This window comes from Corticium candelabrum, chromosome 1 (assembly GCF_963422355.1).
Source record: "Corticium candelabrum chromosome 1, ooCorCand1.1, whole genome shotgun sequence".
Classification (NCBI taxonomy): domain Eukaryota; kingdom Metazoa; phylum Porifera; class Homoscleromorpha; order Homosclerophorida; family Plakinidae; genus Corticium; species Corticium candelabrum.
Genome location: NC_085085.1, coordinates 14,808,145 through 14,826,587, shown reverse-complemented (window position 1 = coordinate 14,826,587; position 18,443 = coordinate 14,808,145). Strand labels below are relative to the sequence as shown.

At 38.6% G+C, this 18,443-nt stretch overlaps 5 protein-coding genes across 5 annotated transcripts; all 5 read right to left on the bottom strand.

Moving 5' to 3' along the window:
* Positions 1–586: 586 nt before the first annotated feature.
* Positions 587–3,583, bottom strand: LOC134176564 (dehydrogenase/reductase SDR family member 11-like). The gene is made up of 7 exons (XM_062643235.1): positions 3,457–3,583; positions 3,390–3,396; positions 2,948–3,158; positions 2,580–2,857; positions 1,855–1,953; positions 923–994; positions 587–848 (listed from the first exon to the last, which is right to left on the bottom strand). The coding sequence occupies exons 1-4, from the start codon at positions 3,581–3,583 to the stop codon at positions 2,822–2,824; spliced, it is 381 nt and encodes a 126-aa protein (XP_062499219.1). The 3' UTR covers positions 587–848; positions 923–994; positions 1,855–1,953; positions 2,580–2,821.
* Positions 807–2,690, bottom strand: LOC134176575 (uncharacterized). The gene is made up of 4 exons (XM_062643244.1): positions 2,580–2,690; positions 1,855–1,953; positions 923–994; positions 807–848 (listed from the first exon to the last, which is right to left on the bottom strand). Exons 1-4 carry the CDS (start codon positions 2,688–2,690, stop codon positions 807–809), a joined length of 324 nt encoding a protein of 107 aa, XP_062499228.1.
* Positions 3,584–5,420: 1,837 nt separating the features above from the next.
* Positions 5,421–6,353, bottom strand: LOC134177618 (FAS-associated death domain protein-like). The gene is made up of 2 exons (XM_062644397.1): positions 5,542–6,353; positions 5,421–5,480 (listed from the first exon to the last, which is right to left on the bottom strand). The coding sequence occupies exon 1, from the start codon at positions 6,227–6,229 to the stop codon at positions 5,579–5,581; it is 651 nt and encodes a 216-aa protein (XP_062500381.1). The 5' UTR covers positions 6,230–6,353; the 3' UTR covers positions 5,421–5,480; positions 5,542–5,578.
* Positions 6,354–6,550: 197 nt separating this feature from the next.
* Positions 6,551–8,613, bottom strand: LOC134177607 (dynein regulatory complex protein 10-like). The gene is made up of 2 exons (XM_062644386.1): positions 8,157–8,613; positions 6,551–7,718 (listed from the first exon to the last, which is right to left on the bottom strand). The coding sequence occupies exons 1-2, from the start codon at positions 8,569–8,571 to the stop codon at positions 6,757–6,759; spliced, it is 1,377 nt and encodes a 458-aa protein (XP_062500370.1). The 5' UTR covers positions 8,572–8,613; the 3' UTR covers positions 6,551–6,756.
* A 55-nt stretch (positions 8,614–8,668) lies between these two features.
* Positions 8,669–16,631, bottom strand: LOC134176553 (uncharacterized). The gene is made up of 33 exons (XM_062643224.1): positions 16,477–16,631; positions 16,021–16,120; positions 15,807–15,932; positions 15,676–15,749; positions 15,500–15,587; positions 15,367–15,430; positions 15,212–15,275; positions 15,063–15,154; positions 14,499–14,672; positions 14,375–14,434; positions 14,149–14,316; positions 13,981–14,060; positions 13,883–13,925; positions 13,324–13,387; positions 13,187–13,263; positions 13,005–13,110; positions 12,819–12,853; positions 12,568–12,763; positions 12,149–12,260; positions 11,930–12,058; positions 11,695–11,768; positions 11,541–11,631; positions 11,420–11,483; positions 10,609–10,672; positions 10,451–10,542; positions 9,946–10,116; positions 9,831–9,890; positions 9,606–9,773; positions 9,461–9,540; positions 9,348–9,390; positions 9,059–9,125; positions 8,915–8,991; positions 8,669–8,850 (listed from the first exon to the last, which is right to left on the bottom strand). Exons 1-33 carry the CDS (start codon positions 16,592–16,594, stop codon positions 8,752–8,754), a joined length of 3,120 nt encoding a protein of 1,039 aa, XP_062499208.1. The 5' UTR covers positions 16,595–16,631; the 3' UTR covers positions 8,669–8,751.
* Between the last annotated feature and the right edge of the window lie 1,812 nt (positions 16,632–18,443).

Here is an 18,443-nt window from a genome sequence, read left to right as displayed (position 1 = left end):
GCAGAGTAACCGGCTCCCCAAGCACATTGATCAACAAGATTCAGAAAGTGCCATGCAGCCATAAAGCGCTACTCTGACTGCAATATTAAAATGAAGTGATCGATTTATTTACCCAGAAAAGACTGTTCACAGTACCTGCAACATCTAACATGCAGACACAACGCCTAAAACTTACCACAATTAGCAGCAACAGCAAACGTCTAGGATTACAGTTATAAATAACATAGTACTTCAGAAGTCTAGAGTGATCTCGTGAAAACTCATGAGTATCTCATGAAGTCTTATGATATTCATGAAGTCTCATGAGAATGAGATCCTCACGAGCATCTCATGAGAATCTCTACGTCCAGCTGTAGACTCATGAGAGTCTCATGAGAGTCGTGACATTCATCCATCTCCTCATGAAAATCCACTTGTTTTCATAAGTAAGCAGGTGTCTCATGAGATTTTCATGAGAAAGTCATGCCGTCGCATGAAGATTTTACATAGGGTGGCCGGGCTAACAGAAATGCATGTTGTTCAAGGAAAAGGGCAGTCAACCTTTATAACAATAGTCAGTACACCATCACAGAAAGCTTGTTGTCTCATGATGCTTTAGTATTAAAAAACCCAACCCGTACAACAGCTAGGTAAGCAATTTCTTATCAAGATTCATTAATTTTGCTATGCCATTAAACTCTATTACTTATCACACCAAAAGATATTCAACGTTCTTTAATGAGTAATTAAGCTATCATTCTGTTAACAAGCAGAGGTAACTGTTCCACAAACATAAAGTTGCTGTACCACATTGCCATCCAAGATGTTTAAAATACTAATGTTGTTGGCTGTACAAGGATGTCATGAATCTATAATAGTGAGCATATAGATCAGTTGTGACAGCAATGATTGTATGGTATGTATAGGCTGCTTAATCTTTTACCTGTATGGTAACATGAAGAGGAGTCTGAAGAATTGCTATGACTAGTGAAGCTATATCATCAGCTTCAAGTACCTGTCCAATCACAATCAAGCAGCTTTAATTAATATACAAAACAGATACCACAAATGCCTCCTAACCTCTAAAAAGTCATTCAGTTTGTGATTACATTCAATACTTAAGGGAAAAAAGCATGCAAAAGGATCGAGGTACATAACTTCACAACAGTCCTCTACATTATGAAAAGCAGCGTAATGCCACATAGTAATTTTGTTGCCTATAGCTACAGAAGCAACTGAGTATGTACCTTTGATTTCTAGCTTTCATATACCCTGTAATCTTAGTTTGTGTATACATATAATTGACAACAGTAATAATTATGTATTATCACTGTGCTTAATTATAGGTACACTAGTATACACCATTAACTAAAGTTAATTACAAGGTATTTGAAAGCTAGAAAATCAAAGGTACATACTCAGTTGCTTCTGTAGCTACGTTACAACAAATGTACTATGTGGCATTACACTGGTTGACATGAAGAAACAAAGGACTGGGAATGGCACAAAGTGAATCAATTAGAGAGAGAATGCCAGAATGGTTTGAGGAATGTGTAGTGAAAGTACGAAAACAACAGACTCTCTTCATGAGAGGGCTGTGTGTGGACTCTGTTAACAGTTTAGTGAAGTGTCTGGGTTAGCTGTTATTGAGAGAGAGATGCACATGGATAAGATTTGTGACTGACATAAACATTTTTGCTAGGCAATATATACTTCGTTAAAGAAGAATGTTTACAGTAACAGTTCTGTTGCTATAGGTCTTAGCGTGTTTTGTGTTGATTTTAACGTTGTTTTGTTTGTTGCCCCAAGAGAGAACTGCGCTAGATATGTTCTAATACGAGAGAAATATACCATTATTATAAATAATTATTTCACCTGTTCATGGGAAGTAAAAATTTGCTCTCCTTTAGACCTATATCTCCTAGCATTAATTGTGCCTTGAAACTCTGTTCTTACAAGTCTAGGAGACATCATCTACATACAAATTCAACAATATTGTTAGAACACATAATTACCAGGTAGTGAAAACATCAAGCCACAAACTTATTTATATCATAAAGTTAAAACGGATTTCTTTATAGATATTTTTAGACTGCTCTAAGATTCTTTCACATCATCCTTAATTTTGCCACACAATTCAATCTCCTCTAATCAAATCACTTCAACCTTTTAGAATTAATTCCTAGAGTGCGTTCAGCACTTCATTGTTACAGCTACACAATTTGTATTGTCAGTGCAATGTTATACTTAATCTATATGTACTGTTAGTTTGTAGAAGAATTTCAAAAAACATGTCCAGACCATGTACATTGTACAGTCAAAAATGTTTCCATATTAAACTATTAACTATTTGGTGAAATACACTAGATAATCACATATGATGACAATACCTAGCTGTAATATAGTAGTATAATAGACTTTAATAGATCAGATAATTGTATCTGCAGTGTCACTAGACCACGTACAGTGTACCACAATCTAACATTAATTAAATCTATCACATAAAGCATGCTGTTAATAAGACCACTATTTGCAACTAACTTAAGTTTAGAGAATAATGTAGCATTCCAATCCCTACATAGCAATGTAAAAATACTCACAGCAACTCTTATCTCTCGTAGCTCTCGTCTTGTTGCTTCGGTGATTGCATTAAATTCACAGCATGCTTGGTACTTGAGTAGAAATGATGGAGGAAGGTGAAGTCCTGACATGTTACACACCATGCAATACAACATGCAACACCCACATCATCTTTAAAAAAATTATTACTGGAGATCGATGCGACTTTACCTAGACACATTGACAATTTGTCCGTCATCTGCATTCTTTTCACGCATTTGCTTCATTGACTCGAGAGAACATATGCCAAAACAGTTGCCTACCAGACAGACAGACATAAATGTATTTACTGCAGTCCTTCATACATATCCTGTTCATGCAATAATGTCATTGTCATATAAAAGCATACATCAAACTGTGTCCTCCAGCTGTCAGTTGAGCCATTCAAAATACTGTCTGGACCAACAGTACATCCTGCATTGTTAATACAAACATCTACACCTCCATACTCCTTTTTGATCAACTCAAACATTGCTAGAATTTCTTCTTCTTTCCTTAGATCACACTTCACTGAAACTAGTTTTCCGTCACATTTCTTCAGCTTCTCTGCATTGCTCGATCTGCAATTAATTAATCAATTAATTAATTATAAAATAAGTAAGTAATCAACGAAAGCAAGTGATGCCTGAACAAGCAGTTTAGCAGCTGCATATGTGTAACAAAAACTAATTGCGCGCGCGTGTGTGTGTGTGTGTGCATGAGTGTACGTGTTATTTAGTAGTGCAGTCATCCCCTCCCTCCCCTTTGGGGAAAGTGGAAAAAGGGGGAGGGGCTGGCTGGTATGTGGTAACAGCAAATCTTAAGATGTGATAAAAATTGAAATTGAAATAAGATCCATGCAATATTAGCTACCTCAACTTTTGGCTACGTTCCTCGCACACCCTACAACCATCGTGCCATATTCCACTAGCTTTTCTGCTACAGACGCTCCTATTCCAACAGAGGCTCCAGTAACGAGAGCAACACGATCTTTGCACCGATCCATGAATCCAGGAAACACAGTTTCCGGGACTTACAGACGTTTCCGTGACTAGAGTCCCGGATCACTACCTTTTTAGTTCTTCAGCTCTGCTCGTACACTGCTTTCTACTACATATGCTTGTTTGAAAGCTCACTTACCGTACATTAAAACACCGCATTCGACCTTCTACAGTGTAGGTACACGAGTTTGTCTGTTGACTTGAATTGTTCCTTGCGTAGCTTGCTACAAAGAAACGGCAGATAGACTGTTTTGAATGTTTTGTTTAATTTGATGTTTAATTAATTAATAATTTACGATAATTTATCTGATTACAATATTAATAAGTATAGGTTATAGACTGCTGGCGAGTGTATAAACGAAATACACCCGCTCCGCCCACGAGTTGGCACGAGGGCGATGCTAACGAGCTGGGCGCAGCGGGGTGTATTCGTTTATACACTTGCCAGAAGGTCTATAACCGGCTTGTACAGCACCCAGCTGAGGCGGTGATATCCTCTAGGCACGTAAGTTCAAATCAGTCGTGCAGCAAAATGTTCTGAAATCGATTTGGGCATTGAAACAGCAGAATTGCTAGTTATTGATTTTTTTGGAAGCTAGTAAACTGCTAGACGTTGATGTTGTTTCTGATCAGCAGTCTTCTGAATCTCGTTTCCAATTTCATCCAGTAGTTTTCAGAAGTTTCTTGATTCGCGTGTTCCCCCTAGCACCACAAAAGCTACTGCATGTGCGCAGTTAGAGTGTTCAACGCGTGGAAGAAATGGAGAAACAAGCAGCCAACTGAAGACGGAGCGCTCGGGCGGTACGTGCATGATCTGCATGTTATGAACAACAGAGAAATGAACTACTGGCTTGCAAGGTTTGTGCATGAAGTTCGGAGGCAAGGTGGAAAGCCGTATCCACCTTCTACCATGTAGCTGGTTTACAGCGTTCTGCGCGCGCGAGTATCATTCTGTTGCTGGACGCCTAACCACGGTTAATTTTTCCAGAAGGACGACTCTCAGTATAGTTTGCTCAGGTCTGCACTTGCTACACGCATGAAAGAACTCATTATGATTTCCGTACGGATCCGTAGACCCACGTATTGTTTGTTCTGGCTGACAGATATGTTTCAGTAGCCTAATTGTTAAGTTCACAAACAATTCACATCTTGATAAACCAGTAGCCCCAGGCAGTTATTGCCCTGTCAATATGTAGCGGAAGTGGGATATGTCATTTATTGTAAGCGAATGCTGTGCTGAACACTGATTGGCGCAGACGAAGCTAGGGTGCTACAAACTAAGAAATGCCGACGCGCATTTCGCGTAGCCAGACCCTTCCCGCCTATCCCACCGACGGATGTAGGCGGGAAGGGTTTGGCTGTACGCGCACGCACTATGTACGACCCGCCCTCGTCATTCCCCGGATTGTCAACTGGGTCGAGTCTACTTTTAGTAGTGCGCGTGTGCGTATAATTTGGTAGCCTCGTACCCAGGCCCTCTTGCGCGCCCGGAGCGCAAGAGGGCCTGGGTACGAGGCTAATAATTTGGTAGCCTCGAACTTCCAGACCGCATTATGCCTTTCCTTTTGTCTTTGAGACGACATACGTAAAAATGGTTATCATCAGATTGATTTGGTGTTGTCTAACTAACAATATAAATTTGAATTTGAGAAAGCGTTTCAGTGTCAGAATCAACTGAACAACTTTCATGATCAAAGGTGAACATTAGTAAAATGTTAATTAAATTTGAAAAGCAACGAAACATGTAGCAGTAACCATAATACATATGATACGTCAAATTTTTCCAAATGGCCGACACAATTAGTTGGCTAAAAAGTTTTCCTGCCCATTACAGTAGTTGAATTGCATGACTTGTTGATCTATTCTGTATCTGATCAGATTGTTATACATGTACAAGAGAAGCTAAAAATGAAAACATTCAAGTGCGACAAACAGTAGATTAACTGCTAAAGATTGTGTTTACGTTAATATGTGATTTGTGATTCCTGGCTTTCTTGACATTATTTCCTTCTAGCATCCAAAAAGACTCTGCCAAAATTCTGATCAGCAATACTGGAGAGACGAGCTTTTCGTAATGCTTCATCTAGCGTATTTGCTGCAGCAGCTTGCATTGCCAGTGTCCCTGATATATCATTCTTTCTTGCATCTCCAAAATCCTTAAACCATTTGAAAAGCATTTGTGTTCCCTGCTCTTGTAAGCTGTCTCTATAATCTGATGCTAAACCAAGGATGTCATCATTTTTCATTTTCAAGCAACGAGCCAAATTTCTCCAGTCACGAGCAAGACTACGTCCAATTTTGAAAAGAACATCTTCAGTAACAAGTTGTCCTTGGTGTCCTCCTGGCGTATCTGTTCTCATCTCCGCAATGGCAGTGATACCGGGTATTTTCTTCTCATACTCATCTACCAACGGTACTAAATCTTTTCTGATCGGCTCAAGTAATTCTTTCAGCAACTCCACATTTCCTGGAGTGATGAGTGAGGCTTCTTCAAGTGCACCGAACAGCATCTGTCCGCTTGTTAGCCCTTCTGCCTTAGCCGCTGGAACCAAGTCAAGACAAAGCAATTTCAGTTCCTGGAATTCTTCGTCCCTCAGATCCTTACTGATCTTCAAGAGAAGCTTACGATATTCTAGCATCGCAACAGCCATCTTCGACCTAAAGGGACTCCTACCGTATGATATCAAGGGAAAGTTATCGAATGAGTCAGTGGACTAAGGTGTGTCCTTCATCGTCTTGCGCAGCGGGAGCGGAGAACTTCGAGGTAGTACGGCCTCGTACCCAGGCCTTCTTTGCGCGCCCTACATTAGTGTGAGCACGTTGTAGACAATAGCTTTTTATTATTTGTCAAGAGTCAGTTTATTGATAATATAACATATTAATACCGTAGACTTGAACCTGTTACGTCAATAATTTTGTTGTTCTGATTAGGGGCAGTAAAAGTCATACAAAAAATACTTGTACTGCTAACGTCAAACTGAGAGATAATTTTTATAGCAAGAAGCAACAGAGAACTGAATGCGTACAAGATCACAACAGACAGCAATAGTAAACTGCAATGACTGTAAGTACAGTTTCACAAGAAATTGATGTTACAAAATGTACAGGGTAATTGCTACAAAAGCAAGAATCACAGCAACACGGTAGTGAGGGAATCAATGTCCCCAATCCCAGTATCTCATTTCTTTGCACTTTTCTTTCCTCCTTTCTTTCCACCTTTCTTTCCGCTCTTTTTTCCCTTCTTTCCCTTCTTTTGCTTCTGCTTCAGCATCTTTCGGCACTTGAATGATCTCCACAGTGCCTGGAGCATCGTCGCTGCTTTAACCATTGCTCTCAGCTGCAGTTCTGCTTGTTCTCGCTTTTCCTTTGCAATTCTTCTATTTTCCATCACTTGATTGTATTCTTCTTCTAACGTTTTAAACCTCTCTTCCAGCTCTTCAAGTTGAGACTTCTGAGTGTCATACACTTTCTGCACTTCTTCCATCTCTTCCTGCCGTTCTCCCATGTCATTGTCATACTCCCTGATCCAGTTCTCAAGCTCATTTTCAACCTTGAATTTTCTTTTTCTCAATTGAAGTTCAGATTCACGATGTGCAGTTAAATTATCATTAAGCTTTTTTCTCAGCTGGCCGATAGTTTCCTCTAGTGTTTTCTTTGCATCTTGATGCAATTTTGCATCATTTGTTGTTTGCCTCAATGCATCAGCTAACACTCGTGATTTGGTGTCCAACCTAGTTTTGTTTACCATTTCCAGCTCACTTTCCAGTCCTCTGGCAATACTTTTCTTCTCATTGACTTCTACTTCCTTCTTTTGAACAGCCGTGGCAAACTCTTTTCTTAACTCCCTGATTTCACCCATGGTCTTATTTTCTCGATGTATCAATTCAGCTAACGTGGCACTAAGGGTTTCTTCTTCTTTCTTGCTGGTTGCTAATTTCAATTTCCCATATTCTTTCAACTCTTTCAGTACCACAATGAGACGATAACACTCAACAGGACGTTCATGATGTTCTGCTTGAATTGCCACTGCAGCTGATGGATTCCATTTGAATTGTCTTAAAATGCTTCTCACAGAATTTCGTAGCATGGCTGCTAGATCTTTCTTCCTCTCTGCAGCTGCTTGGCTAAGAGGTATAATAGCTACAACACAAACAAAGACAATGAGTTGAAAACTTTCATTAGGCGGCTGGCCAGTCAATGTACCTATGGCTATGGATTCTAAACCAACTGCTGACAAAAATAACTTATGTCGTCACCATGACTGACACTGCTATGGCAATGTCAATTAATTTACCTGCTTCAGAACCGTAGATAGTTTGTGTCTGGATGTAGCATAATGTGTTTTACTACTAATAATAAATAATACTTTTTAGTAGTCGTCTTCTTGCTTGCCATAGTGCATGTTTCTTTCAAATTGGTTACAGTATGGTTGGCTCATTGTGATACGCGTAGTATGATATATTCAACTACGCCATGGTATTAATTAATGATTAAAAGATAATAATACAAAACACAATCACATAATTGTGCTCATGAACATTAATTGTAGCAGAAATTATATCTAGCAGTATAACTAACCAACAGAACTCTCTTTTTGCAGCAATAGCGATGTCCCCCTCCGCACTAGCATCGGTCGGCTCTCACTATGACCAGTTAGTCGTTCGTACTCCTCTTCAAGTCGCTTGTGTTCTTCCAACATGGCAAACAGCTCAGACCCGAGAACAACCGCATATCTCGACAACGACTTTGTAACAAACGGAATGAGAGTAATCAGTTCAATACGTCGGATGACTTCATCCAGCACAGCAACTATTCGCTGGCCTTCGACGGACGTTAGTTTCTTCTTGGCCGGATCGACGCTCTGTATGATTTCCAGCGCTCGAGCACTGTGTGTTCTCAACGCCAATTCCTGCTGGTACAGCTTTCTGCCGCGATTTACCATGGGATCTGGGTTGAGAGCAGTATGAGCCGTGACCATACTCATGTCGGCCATTGTTCTTTGCGTTCGACAAGTTGCTATGTGACGGAACAATCACGTGCATAGTAGAATGTTAACGCGCGCACATGTTGTCAGTACGCTTGGCGCAGTAGATAGTGGAGATATATATTATTGACACAAATATACCAAAGTAAACAAAAACATACAAAGAAAGTCAACATCTTTGCTTGCACTTCACAGAAACTCATTACCAACAACAATCAATGATTTGTCGTTTGCTTCAAAGAGCACCGCCGGGTTATAGACAAAGTCGGTGGCAACAAAGACATAGTCCTACACAACATATAAAACTGAAACTGAAACATGTACTAATATATGTTCGCTAGTTAATCGGTACCTGTCCAAGAACTACATCAGGATTGACAAACGAAACACCGTCTACGCTTGGAATAGGAAATCCAGGTTCAAGATACTCTGAAATTTTCAGTCCACATTAAAGTCAACAAACAACAAACAACATGATTAAACAACGCTCTCTTACTTTCATTTAGAAATGGAACCACGGCTAAACTGCAACCAAAGTTGACAGTAGAATTGAGCAGCAAAACCTATAAACACAGTGAAGTTGTTATTCAAGCAAAAACTGCAGTACTGCAGTCCACATAAATAGAATAAAGTACACGAGTAAACTACCACATGACCTTGTCTACATGGGGTTGTCTGTGCATGCAGCAATCCCCTAATTAAGTTAATTGATGTTATTCACGTCATTCTTAGTAATCCTTCTGTCTAATTTGCAAAAGTATATGAAGAGTGATAATATTGCTTACATTGAAAGAGCCGACGTTGCTTTCCAACAACTCTATGTCCGAGCTATACATCAGACAACAAACAACAATTGTAACTGAATGAATTCTTGGTTCACTAAACAGTGATTATATACTTCAAATAAGAAGCTTTACCACCAATGATTTCTTTGCTACCGTTCGCATGAAGTGACACTTCAACAGCAGTGTACATAGTCTACATACAGACAGCTCGTACTCAAGATGTCATCATATTATACACATGCAAATAAAGTACTGTACCACGTTGAGAGTGAAGGCATTGACAAGAGTCTTGTTTTCACTCACAACAAATGCAGTCACATTACATGGAGCTGATGCTGTGATCTCCTTTGGAGACACCGACAGTCTTGGTGGTTTATTAACATTTAGAAACAGCTGCATTGCCATATTAGGATACTTTTCATAGAGCTAGATCACAAACATATAGACACATTCAGCTAAAGTCTATACAAGAGTGCATGTTACATTTGGAATGAAAAGTTTGAAAAAACTTGTATTTAACTGCAGTGGAATTTGAGATGGAATCTGAAAGTAAATGATTCAGTGGCCAATACCATGCCAAGTCAGTGCACATCACAACCTCTGTAACATGATATTGGAGGTCTCCAAGAGCTGTGTAGACGTATCCAGCTGAGTTTGCAATGTAATCACTGAGCCAAATGCTCATCATACGGCTTGAATTAGCAGCATCAGGGAATGGAGATGGTTGGAAAGGAGCTTCTCTAGGATGAGGATAAGCAAAAAATTCACCCTATAATGAACAAATCATATAATGAGCCCTAGGCAATACAAAAACATAAATACATAAAAACATAAAAACATAAAAACATATTGTCAAATGGAAAACAACTATCAGGCAAAGCTAGGTACAGACAAATAAACAGGAAGATAAACAAAGAAGCTGACAAGCAGACAAACCAGTACAGTACACTTTATAAATAAAAGAATATAGTTTTACTTTCTAACAATATCAACATGCAGTAGTGTCTAGAACCTTCCAATGGACTGATTAATTAATTAATTAAGCATATATCTGTCACGACTGTATCTGTCAACAAAACATAACAATACTATTTAATGCTGACCTTGTGAAGAGTTTGCAAGAAAGAAGTACCAAATATAGGAGCCTGTAGAAGTTGAAAATCAATTTCTGAATTGTCAGTGAGCTTCACCGTAGCTGTAACAGACTCCTAATAGACTGATGTGTAACCACATGTTACACTTAATTGCTCATGAAGCTTACTTGGAAGTGACTCCAAAGCCTTGTTCCCATCTGTTTCAATTGCTTTAATGGCTTGAGGACAAACCTAATTCAACAAATATTGTCAAGACAACAGAAAAGAGATGACACCCAATTTGGTGTGCAACACCTACGTACAAATTCAAATGTGTAAGATGCATGCATATGCACATAAAATGCTAAACTGTTCAATCTGTTACTGTAAAAACCAAAAATGCTTGATGAAACTTCAATTTCAGTATACCATATTCAGTAATGATGCCAAAGTAAATATAAATTAAAAAGCTACAAAATTTTATATACATATTGAATTGAGAAATTGTTTTTACTACATATTAGGGGTTTAGTGTGAGTACACACGCATGTAAGCATTCAGTGATTTAAGTGTTTGTTTACATGAGAGACTAGATAGACTGTAAGCACACCAGAGTTAATCTGAGCAAGAAACCTGAAAGATGGTGTCTGCTATATCTACAGCAAGTGCTAGCATGTGTATACTTTGACATCTACACGCTGAAATCTATGTACCACCATAGGATCTCTTGTGAACAATCACTAAAAAATTCTGCATTTACATTTGATCAACTAAAGCTAATAATGCAGATCTTGTTTCACAAGACTAATCAACAACCAATACTCCCTATGAAGCAAATTTAATTGCTTCAGAAAGTAAAATGCCAGAAATCTTTGGTAATACCAACTGAAGTCATCAATGCTCTGTATGAGTTTCCATGACAATGAGATGACTTACATGCTGAACAACTAACACCACCCAATTACATAGACACCACAAACAAGCATAAGATGACATTACCTGACCAGCAATGCTGCCCTTAAGATCACTTGCAATAGTTCCAGAAAATAGATTGTACAACCAACTACAGCAAACCTGATAAGAGATACATTAACCAACAACTAGAAGTTTTACTGCAAACCTGGCACCACCATGAAAGTCAATGCTCATATGTCCAATGTCAAATGAGCACTGATCAGCCGAAACTGATGGATGACCAGTCAAATCAGCCCCTGGTAACATTCAATAAACTTTAGTTTCAATAAACAATTCTACTAAAAACAACATACACTGACCAACAGAGACAACCATTGCAAGGCTGACAGAACTCACAGACACATCACACGAGCCACTGTCAGAGATGTGAGGCCTGCAAACACAATCAGAGAAATTCTCTACTATCATAAGAAATGCTATCCCTGTAATGTATTACTACTTAATTAATTCATATTATTATTATTTAGTAATCTCCTAATTAATATGCTGGTCTACAATGCATGGAGGTCATGACATCAAGATCATATCAAATACCATGAACTCATCCTGTAATGCCAGTGTGCCATGATGTGCATTGAAGCTCCAGATCCAGTGACTCTCAAACCAACTTTTGGATCAATAGTAAGAGACGAAGTTGGAATGCTTAACCCAGATCCCTTGATGCTTAATTAAGAAAAAATTAAGAAAAAACAATGTAACAATAACTGCTCTAGCTTTGCAATCACGAAACATTTTAAATGGCTGTTACATTACCTTGTCAAGTCATAATCAATAGTTCCAATTGGACTTCCTGTATGACCAGTCTGATCAGGGATACTCAGATCTTGCAATTCTTTGACCAAAATAGGAAGGCCGATCTTGCGCACTACGTTAATTAAAATAATGAAGTTAATTAATATTAATACAATTACAATTAATACCTAACATGCATGTTACACACACACACACACACACACACACACACACACACACACACACACACACACACACACACACACACACACACACACACACACACACACACAACACACGCACGCACGCACACGCATACACACAACACACGCACGCACGCACGCACACCCAGAGCCGATTAATATTGATAACTAATTGTAGATAAAGCGCGCATAGCCACGTACTGTAGTCTACAGATAACACGTAACATCTCCATTTACCATAATCAAGCCCTGCTTCTGTCAACTCAGTTCTGAAACCAGGATTCACAGCGCATGAGATTCCGACAAAGAAAAATACAATAGCTCGTGACTTCATGACAAGACCTCGCGTGTCCAGATTGCTGCGCGCGAAACCAATATATACAATTGCCTTCCCCCCCGACGTCATACTTCCGTGTATAATACAAAGTAATGTCTAGCATAAACGCAATGTTGCAACCATCACGATATTTCAGTAATTATAAATCTACAGCATCCAAAAACCTGGCACCAGCCATTACACTAGCTAGATAGCTCCCACAGCAATTAAACTACAAAATATTGACAGAGAGTCTAGATGCTCTTACTATCAAGTACGCAGGCTTGCTTAATAAATGAAATGCCAAATTCATGCACAAAAAGCTCTAAAGCAAAACCCTGCACATTCATCAATTAACGAAGATCAAACTCAAATCGATCTGCATCTGTTGTTGACCTCCATGGTTCAACTGCAAGAAGCAAAGCTGCATTGTAATGAACGTCAGTAGCTATAAGAACGTTATCCTATAATACAAAGAACAACTTCATTAATCTACATGCATATACAAATTAACACACTGTGGTATATATGTAATTCAACCTGCCCAAGAACCACCTCTGGATTCACAAATGAGACACCATCAACAACAGGAATTGGAAAACCAGGTTGTGCATACTCTGCATTGTTTGTTACATGACAATATAACAGTTTACCTGCACGTAATTTCTTATACTTACTTTTGTTTAACTGTGAAGTGACCAACGTACAAGCAAAGTTTAACGTGCCATTGAGTGAAGACATCTACTCACATAAGGACACCGTCAACTAGTTCGGCACACTAACAACAATTGCTATTAAATATTTTGTGTGGCTATATGTATTACACAACATTGTATATATATTTTAATCAATTATCTTAGTTGTATCACAATTTTGCAAACGCTCATGTCCAACTACTGTCTGCATATCTGCATACCCATCTAGCTCTTCTTGCAATGCTCACTGGCTTGTTCATCTGTTTCACATAAGCCCTACTACAAGTAAATTTAGTTTGCCGATCAACATGGCAATGAAACCATGTAACATCATTGCCAACTGCATATATTGCTGCCAACATCTTTGCAATAATGCAGTGCATCATCTCAACAACAGATGTTCACCAGTTAATTATTAAGTAAATAATTTATGTTTCAATTATGTTTCTGTTAAACTTTTAATTAATTTGTACACACATTTAATTAAAATCTTTATATATGTATAAAAACTTCATTCAGGTCTGACAACAAACTGTATAACCTCAAAATCGCCAATATTGGTCTCCAGTAATTCTGCATCAGATCTATACACAGTGACATGAGTCACAGACAATACAATACCACATGGCTGATACTAACTTCAAATATTTAACAGTTCCATTTATAATTTCATCACTTCCATTGTTGTAAACAGAGATATTTACAGCTGCATACAAAGTCTGAACAAATCACAAAAGTCAAAGTGCACATTACAAGTATAAACAAGAATCCTAAACAAAAGTTACTACACATACGCATCATGCATACCACATTGAGGGTAAAAACATTTATGAGTGTCATGTTCTTTGTCACAACAAACGCTGTCACATTGGCAGGTGCTGCAAATGTTGCAGCTTGAGAGGTTAGTGTTAAAGATGGAGGTTTGTTAGCTTTCACAAGCAGCTGCATTTTCATGTCAGGGTATTTCTTGAAAAGCTGCAATCATGTACATGATGTCATTAGTTATTTCCATATGTCTGTGCACAATCATTACTGGTGGAATCAATCCAATGAAATTATCAGTATTTAGATGAATTGGTGATGATGCTGGAGCCTGATCAACACAAAGAACAATCAAACAGTAAACATAAATTTCACTCTCCTTGACTATAGCAAACCTCTGTAACATTGTACACAAGAGCACCTGATGCCATGTACACATAACCAGCAGTGTTGGCGATGTAATCACTAAGCCAAATGTACATCATGTGAGAAGACTCAGTGGCAGGTGGAAATGGAGAAGGTTGAAAGGGAGGCAGGTTTGTTGTATTTGGAAAAGTAAGAAACTCTCCCTAAATGAAGTGATCGTGGAAACAGTAATAGGAATAGTGAACAATTATGTGATAAATTTTCATCAGTTAATTGTATAATACACTATAAAATAAAATAAAATTAAAATAGCCTGTTTAAATAAGAGTTCAAACATGTGGGTACTGTACTCGGGCTAAAACATGTTTTTGATTATGTCACTGTCCATCTAATTTGAGCACCCCAGTAAACAGAAAGCATCGGATCGTGAGATACATAAACCAATGATTACATCCAAACTCTACTTTCTGTGCCTTAAAATATATACAAATACAAAAGGAGTACAATTTCTACAAACACGTATATCAAAACAATCCCAAACAACCTTAATTATTTAAAGATTTTTAATCAGCTGTGACATTCAGTTGACCAACCTTGTGAAACGTCTGTAGAGATGTCGTACTAAATACTGGAGCTTGCGTCAGTTGAAAGTCAATCTCTGCATCTTTCCCAAGTTTAGTAATAACTGAACATTCAGTAATGAGCTCATTAACTGAGATTCCACGTTAATTGTTACACAAACGTTTTAGAGTTGCCAGTGCATTGTTCCCATTTGTCTCAATTGCCTTGATAGCTTGAGGGCACACCTATGAATACAGTAGACAACATTAATTAAAACTTAACAGTCACTCAGTTACTTGAACAACATCCTGCATTAAAAATTAATTTTTAGCATACTTGGCCAGAAATGCTTCCCCTCAAAGAGTTTGCTATCGAGTCAGAAAACAGATTGTACAACCAACTAGTACATTACATAAATCAATTAACAAAGAACAAGCAGTGCAGTACACATAATTAAAATCTTCCTAACCTAGCACCACCATGAAAGTGAATTTCCATGTGGCCAATATTAAATGAGCAGCTGCTGGCTGAGACAGTAGGATGACCAGCCGTTGCACCTGCATGCATGAACATTTAGCAACATCTGATTTGCATTGAAGAGCATTGTATTGCATGTAGAGCATACATCTCGAGAATTCAACTAACCAACTAAAACTACAAGCTGAAGGCTCACACTGCTAACAGAGATATCACAAGAACCACTGTCTGAGATATGAGGCCTATATACAAAACAGTTTATTAAAATTACACTTATAAAACAGAAAATAGGATTTTACCATGCATTCATTCTGTAATGCCAGTCTGCATTGATTTGCATTGATGCTCCAGATCCAGTAACTGTTAGACCACTTGCACTAGTCGTAAGAGATGATGTAGGAATCTCTAAACCAGAACCCTTGATGCTGCAAAATTGTGTTACAAACAAGATTACGTGGCTGATTTGCCTGCTCCAAGTCTCACCGTTTGGTACAATTAATGTATCAAACTCACTTGGTCAAATCATAACTGACGCCACTTCCAGAGCCATGTTGATCTGGTATGTCTATACTTTGCAACTCCTTAATAAGAATGGGAAGACCAACTTGCCTGACTGCAAATAATCATAAACTTACGAGCTTATATGCCAGTAATGTGACAAAAATATGCTGAAGTAAATATAATGTATTGTCTATATCTTCGACGCAGTAAAAACGTGAAATCCGAAATCGCAAGTGAAACTCGTTACTGGTTTCAATTGCAGTTTCAGCTAGATTCAGCTTCAATATGCATGAACGACTAGACACCTCTCTAGTTAAACGTCGCCGTCGGGATCAGAGGCAGTAAAAGAGAACCACGCGAAACAAACAAACTTCAACGAACAAATGCAAGCTGCATGCTGATATGAACATGCTTGCTACAAATATGAAGAAATTAGCAAATTAATTAATTAAACGGTTTATAGTCTACCATAGTCAAATCCCTTCTGAGTGATCTCGGTTCTGAAACCCGGGTTCATTGCAAACACATATAAAGGCGGCGACACAACAAAAAGTAGGAACAGCACCATTTCGTAATGGGAGTTCATTCTGAAAGTGACGATCGACCTTCGCGCGTAGTCTCGCGTAGCCAGACCTTAATTAATTAACCCGCCTTCAAAATTCCAGACTTTGCGCGTACGTACGTAGCAACAATTGGTCTGGAACTTCGAGACTGCAAGATAGATGAAAAGACGAAGCAGTGGTAGAAGGCGTATTTCAAACATGTGATCAAATTTCATGGCCTTTGAGGAAAAATGTTGATTCTTGTTGGCCGAATGTTAGCGAGGAATCACTAGAAACGATCGCGAGGCAGTCGCATAGATGAACTACTAGCACACGTACGTGCCTTTTTTCGAAGAAAAAGTGCATGATTAGTGATATTTAAAGCTTTCGAATGAACTGAAGCTGAATGATCTGAATCGTGTCAAAACGGCGTTTAGGAGAGTCATATTTAATTAATTAATTGCAGATATAAATAGAATACTTGACTGTAACAGTGTTATAAATACCTAGTCTAACTGCAGTTAGAAATACGACTCTCATGCGTATACTTGGCTGTGCGGAAGGTTCTCTCTAAATTCGTCGCGAAAGGGAAGCTATCAAGAATGGGGACAAGTATTAGATTGGCTAGAAGTCTGAAGATGAGCTGTCCGTGGGCGCATTTCTTTACCTCTTCTGGAAGAGTCTTCTAAGAAGAAAGTTAACGGCAGAGCCAAAGATGTCAGAAAAGGTATTTTCACTGAAACACTCGATAGGTCGGAAGAGATCGCGCTTGCGCAGTAAAGTTGCTAGACCGGATGTATGCAAACAGAATATGATGAAAGTTGTTGTATGCGAGCCAAATGCTTCCTACTTGACTGTGCACTACAGGCAGACTCTCAATCGTAATCATCCCTTGCCCTTGTCTCTCCAGATATGGGGGTGCACGGGCTGCTACTCCACGAAAGACATCCATTCCCTTCTTTGCAGCTGGTGCTGCTTTTCCACCCTACTGAGACACCGGCGAGTGTCTCCACAACAGCGTCGATGTCGGCCATTAGCGTGCAAAGCGTACAAACTGCGCATTAGGGAGCTCTTGTCTACGTACTGCCTCTCACCGTGTTCAGTCAGAAGAGCAAACAAGGTCTCGTGACCACCTCTTCAGAAAGAAACACCTCAATAAATGAAACAATTATTTATGCCAAGTAAAGCTCTGTTCATGTTGTGATAGAAACTCGATCACTGGCCAAACTATTTAGACAGCCTCTACAGCAGAAGCTCATACAGTGCTGCTGCAGCTGGAAAGGCGAGCTTGAAGAAAGCACAAACGCAAAGACAAATAACTTGTTTGCTTTGATTGACAATGCTTATGAGTGTAGCTGCAACACAGATAATGAACAACTCAACAAAGCACACTGCACACCCTTGTTTATTATAGATATAGACTACATATATTAGGTGAATTTGGACAAACTGACTCATTCTACTTTGACCACACACTAGTTACTTTAACTAAGAGAAAAGAGTGTTAACAGAAGATTTTAAAGCTTCGAACAGCATCTCTATCAAGTGGAGGTCTACACCAGTAATGTAATGTAAATAAGCAATGTTTTCTTCATTTCAAAGCATGATTCCCAAACATTTAACTTATGTCATGATCACCTTGCTAATACTGTTCAATAAGTAACCATCACTAAACGTAGAACATTCAACAGAATGCTAGTGTCCCTGTAAGTACTTTGTATTTTCATTGTAATGAAGCATTCGCCGTAAAGAGATTGCATGGCATATACATGCTGAATTTCTCTTAAGTCAATTATTAGCCTATCATATCAGATCAATATGGTAAATCAAGAGTAATTGCATGAATAATTTACTAATTGATGCAATAGATAAATATTAAATACTTATAATTAA

Bases quoted from the DNA above. Each gene is read 5' to 3' on its own strand.
- LOC134176575 (XM_062643244.1), bottom strand. From the start codon at position 2,690: ATGTCAGGACTTCACCTTCCTCCATCATTTCTACTCAAGTACCAAGCA. The intron at 1,954-2,579 runs GTGAGTATTTTT...ATTTGTATGTAG, and splicing joins TACGAGAGATAAGAGTTGCT to ATGATGTCTCCTAGACTTGT. The intron at 995-1,854 runs GTGAAATAATTA...GTGATTGGACAG, and splicing joins TTTTTACTTCCCATGAACAG to GTACTTGAAGCTGATGATAT.
- LOC134176564 (XM_062643235.1), bottom strand. From the start codon at position 3,583: ATGGATCGGTGCAAAGATCGTGTTGCTCTCGTTACTGGAGCCTCTGTT. The intron at 2,858-2,947 runs GTATGCTTTTAT...TCTGTCTGGTAG, and splicing joins GCTGGAGGACACAGTTTGAT to GCAACTGTTTTGGCATATGT.
- LOC134177618 (XM_062644397.1), bottom strand. From the start codon at position 6,229: ATGGCTGTTGCGATGCTAGAATATCGTAAGCTTCTCTTGAAGATCAGT.
- LOC134177607 (XM_062644386.1), bottom strand. From the start codon at position 8,571: ATGGCCGACATGAGTATGGTCACGGCTCATACTGCTCTCAACCCAGAT. The intron at 7,719-8,156 runs GTTAGTTATACT...TTTGTGTTGTAG, and splicing joins GCAAAAAGAGAGTTCTGTTG to CTATTATACCTCTTAGCCAA.
- LOC134176553 (XM_062643224.1), bottom strand. From the start codon at position 16,594: ATGAACTCCCATTACGAAATGGTGCTGTTCCTACTTTTTGTTGTGTCG. The intron at 15,276-15,366 runs GTATGCTAAAAA...CTGTATTCATAG, and splicing joins GGGGAAGCATTTCTGGCCAA to GTGTGCCCTCAAGCTATCAA. The intron at 12,854-13,004 runs GTTAATTGATGA...GGAGCTATCTAG, and splicing joins TCGATTTGAGTTTGATCTTC to CTAGTGTAATGGCTGGTGCC.